This window comes from Quercus suber, unplaced genomic scaffold (assembly GCF_002906115.3).
Source record: "Quercus suber isolate HL8 unplaced genomic scaffold, Cork oak 2.0 scaffold_39, whole genome shotgun sequence".
NCBI classification, from domain to species: Eukaryota; Viridiplantae; Streptophyta; class Magnoliopsida; order Fagales; family Fagaceae; genus Quercus; species Quercus suber.
This window is the reverse complement of record NW_027069504.1, coordinates 434,990-439,845: the sequence shown is the minus strand read 5'-3', so window position 1 is coordinate 439,845 and position 4,856 is coordinate 434,990. Positions and strand designations below refer to the sequence as shown.

General features: G+C 32.7%; 1 protein-coding gene across 1 annotated transcript; it reads left to right on the top strand.

Moving 5' to 3' along the window:
- The first annotated feature begins 2,613 nt into the window (after window positions 1-2,613).
- Window positions 2,614-3,936, top strand: LOC136066582 (UPF0481 protein At3g47200-like). Its single transcript, XM_065771130.1, has one exon. The coding sequence runs from the start codon at window positions 2,614-2,616 to the stop codon at window positions 3,934-3,936; it is 1,323 nt and encodes a 440-aa protein (XP_065627202.1).
- Window positions 3,937-4,856: the final 920 nt, after the last annotated feature.

Here is a 4,856-nt window from a genome sequence, read left to right as displayed (position 1 = left end):
GTGAAGTTTTCTCCTGAAGACTTGAACCCTGACCCTTGACCCCTGCACCCCACACCCCACATCCTACAAACACTTATATTTGTGTAGTGACCATCGTGTAATGAGTGCATGGTGGTTATTATGGTATACATTAGTATACCATCAAATGAGTAGTATACATGTGCGGTGTGCCATATAACCCTTGTTTGGGAGGAGTAAATGGAATAGAATGGAAATAAATGAAAAGAATAATTTTAGAATATTCTTCCATTCCTTTGTTTGAGAGTTTTAATAGAAGGAATGAAAAGTTTATTCTCATGTTTGTTTAAGTGGAAGTGAATGGAATGGATAGGGGGGAATACTTATTCCTCTCTATTCACTTAAAACCTAAATTTTCATTCCCCCTAAAATTGTGAGGAATTTGAGAGAATGAAATTAGATTTAATGATTTTTTTACTAAAACTCTCTGAATAACCCTATATGTTCAGTCCTTTATTTTAAAACAGGGGTCTAATAGTAATATTGTTATAAAATGATTCCATTTCTTTCTCTCTATGTTACTCTCAAACAAGGTTACTTACATTCCATTCATTTGCATTCTTTTCCATTTCTTTATTTTAAAACATCCAAACAAGGTTAGCTAATTTCATTACATTCCTTTCTTTTCCATTCATTTCCCTTTCTTAAATACATTTAATTCTATTCTATTTCATTCATATCCATTCCTTTATGATCATTCAATTCCCTTATGAACTCCCAAATATGAGAATTTCTAACATATTGTTTTGTAATGAAACTATGATATGCTTTCACGTTCGGCTCTACATGGTAGCAGGAACACTTTGACTTGCCAAATATAAATAAATAAATAAATTACACTTCCAAATTCATATACATAATTATACCTATTTTGTCTAGTATTTTAAAAACATATATTGAACACCATGACTCGATAATCTTAAGAATTTGGGTTCCACAAAAATAAGAATAATGTTAGGTACACAACAAAATATCATAATATTTCTAAATCAGCATGCTAACTCACACATGGACCCACCATAGTCTTTAATTTAATTTTGTTTTCTTTTGATAATTTAATTAAAATGATTTGGTATGCTAATTTAGGATTTTTGTAAAATTGTTGTGTAGTTTTACTATGGGACCCACCGTAGTCTTTAATTTAATTTTGTTTTCTTTTTGATAATTTAATTAAAAATATTTGGTATGCTAATTTAGGATTGTAAAATTGTTGTGTAGTTTTGCTGTGTTCCTAGCATTAATCACAAAAATAATCTTGGCCCACTAAATATAATCTTTAACCCCTTAAACAAAAAAATTAAAAGCCCAAATAAGAACAAAAAAAAAAAAGTTGGCCCAAATAACATAAAGATAGTCCAAACAACAAGATTAAGCCAAACAACAACAAAGGAAAAAAAATATTCAACAAAAACACGTTAAAAAATAAATAAATAAATAAGAACCTAAATCATTCAGATTCATAACTTATTCGACCCATTACATAAATAATATTTCATAATATCAATTTTCTCAAAATATGGTACCAAGAGAGATAATGTGGCCATGAGATAAGTTTAAAATTGCTCGACGGCATTTGTAGCACTACTCTCCTCAGTTTTGAAGTTGTAGCAACTCTACTCTCCTCAACGGCTAGTCTTGTTGCCGCAACATCTATTTGCTATTATTCTCTCTCTCTCTCTCTCTCTCTCTCACACACACACACACACTATATTACTGTCATTTTATCATTTTAGTTCTCACTTTATCTCTCATCAATCCCTTTTTGTCTTTTAAATTTGTTAGTAAAAGAAATTGTAAAACTTATTATATTTGGGTTTTTTTGGTGATACAGATATATTCAAGTTATATTTTTATTAAATTCTGTATAATTTAATTTTTTAATGACAAGTTATACTACACACAACGCACATAGATTGGATAAACTTAATTCTTTGTTGAACATCTACTTTAACTATGTAGTACAAATACCTTCACATGCCAATGTCATTTCCACAAAACTACTTTCAAACCATCTAAATTATGTCCAAACTACTTGATGCTAATCAAAGTTCTAGAATTCTAAAACTTACCATTAACTCAAATACAAAGACAAGCTTCAATGAGAAAATAATAGAAAATACATTAGGAATCAGAAACTAAATATATAAATATGTTCCCAAAAAACAACTACCTCCTTTTTCTTACTAAAATGAAAGATTTCAATATGAACAATTTATACACTGCCAAATTATTGCCAATGAAATTCAATGATTTTAAGCACTTAAATTGTTTGACCTATTAATTATTGTTTTCTGAAAAATATATCCATTGTAATATTTGCAAATCTTTCGTGCAATTTTCTTTCTAGGAGAATGGAGAATGATTAGATGTAAGATTGAACATTGTTCTTCAAACACCAGCGCAAATTAACAGATTAGAATGTAGTACCAATTAAACCATAGAATGAATTTTACATATGGGCCACATAGAAAACTTTTTGTAAATTAATTTTGAAGTGAAATTATAACATGCTTGCAGATCACATGGGTGACACGTAGTGATTTTAATACTAGTGGCTCTTGTGCAACAGGAAATTTAAGGAAGGCAACTTGATAGATGGAAGAATCAGGAGGTAAGGAAAATGAAAATCAGATTGGAACGTTGGTCAATGAAATCACGGTAATGATAGGAAATCCAGAGCGTTCAAAATCATCACCAGAGTGTTATATCAACAGGGTTCCAGACTACCTTTGCAAAGTGAATAAAGAAGCCTACACTCCTAGGATTATTTCAATTGGCCCCATTCACCACTCCACTTTAAAATTACAACCCATGGAAAAATATAAAGAAAGATTCCTCAAGAGTTTCATAGACCGAAAAGAGATTAAGACAGACTTGGAGAACTTAGTAAACACTGTATGGGAAATGGAAGAAAAAATTTCCTGTTGCTATGCAAAGACTATTGCGCTTAGTAAGGATGATTTTGTGAAAATGATTCTGATGGATGCTATCTTCATTCTTGAGCTTTTCTTGATAAATTATGACATAGGAGATAACCATGAAGAAAGTCACAAAATTGCCAAGTCTTTGATAGCGGAAGAGGAAGAGGAAGCGGAAGCTGATGAGGAAAATTGGATGGCTTCTATGGTAATTCGTGACTTGTTACTACTCGAAAATCAACTTCCTTTTTTCGTTTTAGAGACACTATACAACATTGCCTTTCCCGATCGCTCCCCTTCTCTAATCGAGCTTACTTTTGAGTGCTTTAAGTCCTTTAACATTGAAAACATGACTCCTGATAATTTGAGAACGAAAATAAAACACTTCACTCATCTGCTTAAAACTTTTCAGCTAAATCCTCCAAAGAAGCTACCGGAAAGAAAAGAAGGACCTCCTAAACTTTTGTACTCTGCAACGCAGCTGAATGAAGCTGGAGTAAAGTTTAGGAAGAGTTCAAGGAAAAGCTTGCTCGGCATACATTTCGATTCAAAAAGAGGAGTGTTAGAAATCCCATGCTTAACGTTAGACGATTCGACTGAAATTCTTATTCGAAACATTATTGCATTAGAGCAATCCCAGGGAAAAGGATACGTTACGGATTACTTTGCTGTCTTGGATTTCCTCATAGATACTGCCAAAGATATCGATTTACTGTGCAATGAGGAAATCGTGGTTAATTACCTAGGCGACAGTAATGCAGCAACATCCGTTGTCAACAAGCTTAACACCGATGTTATATGGTATGATACGAACTCTGAATACTTGCGTATCTGTGAAGATTTGAATGATTTCTACAGGATACCTTGGCATAGATGGAAGGCAACATTAACGCATCAATATTTTAGCACTCCTTGGAAAGCTGCTTCTACCATCGCTGCTATTATCCTTCTGGTGCTCACTCTCATACAATCCGTAATCTCTATCATCCAAGTAGCATAGCCTCAAAGCTTGTGATATTTGGATGGTTGTTGGATTGCTTCTCAATAAATTTTCATTCCTATTGCCAATGCAATGAAATTTGCCTTTGTAAAATACCTCATTGTGTTTCCACGTCCTTGTAGACAAGTTCTGTATTATTTAGCTAATAAAATGTGTTGTTAATTGATCCTTAAACAAAATGCTTGGATGTTTGAAGGCTAGCCTCCAACAAATTACTTCCTTAAACTCATTGTACCATACATGAATTTGAAATAGTACTTGTTAAGTTGTGATTTTTCCATGTTAGTTTTGTTGGCTTTAATTTCGTGCCAATTTGATTGTAATTCTTTCAATCATTTACCTATATTTATATGAGATTTATTGTACATGGGCTTAGTGTCTAGTTGGTGAAAACTTGCTCAATACAGCATCTCTGGCGATTGGGTGGCGACTTCCAAGCTACTGGCTAAGGGTAGGCCAACTCGCCAAAGAGTCATCAGAAACACTGACAGCTGTTTTTTTTTGTTTGACTCCTGTTTTCCTTCATCCACAATATATATACCCTCATTACCTATAAAATTGGAATAAGAGCCTTAGATAAAACCCTAGAAATCCATTTGAGAGTTAGGCTCTGTTTGGTTGGGGAGATGAAAAAGTGAGAGGATAGAAAATATTTTAGTTTCTCTCATTTATGTTTGGTTAAGGATGGAAAAGTTGATGGAAGGAAAAAAAAATTTGAGTTTGTATAATTGCATTGACATTGTGGGAGTAGAAAAGGCTTGATTTGGAAATATGTGATTCCAAATCAAGCCTTTTTTCTATATATTTGGTTGAGCATAGCTCCCAATTATCTATCTTTTTCCAATGTTATGCCTCTAGATTTCCTAATTCTCTCTTCCTTCCTCTTCCAACCGCATCAATTGATTAGAGATAAAACTTTT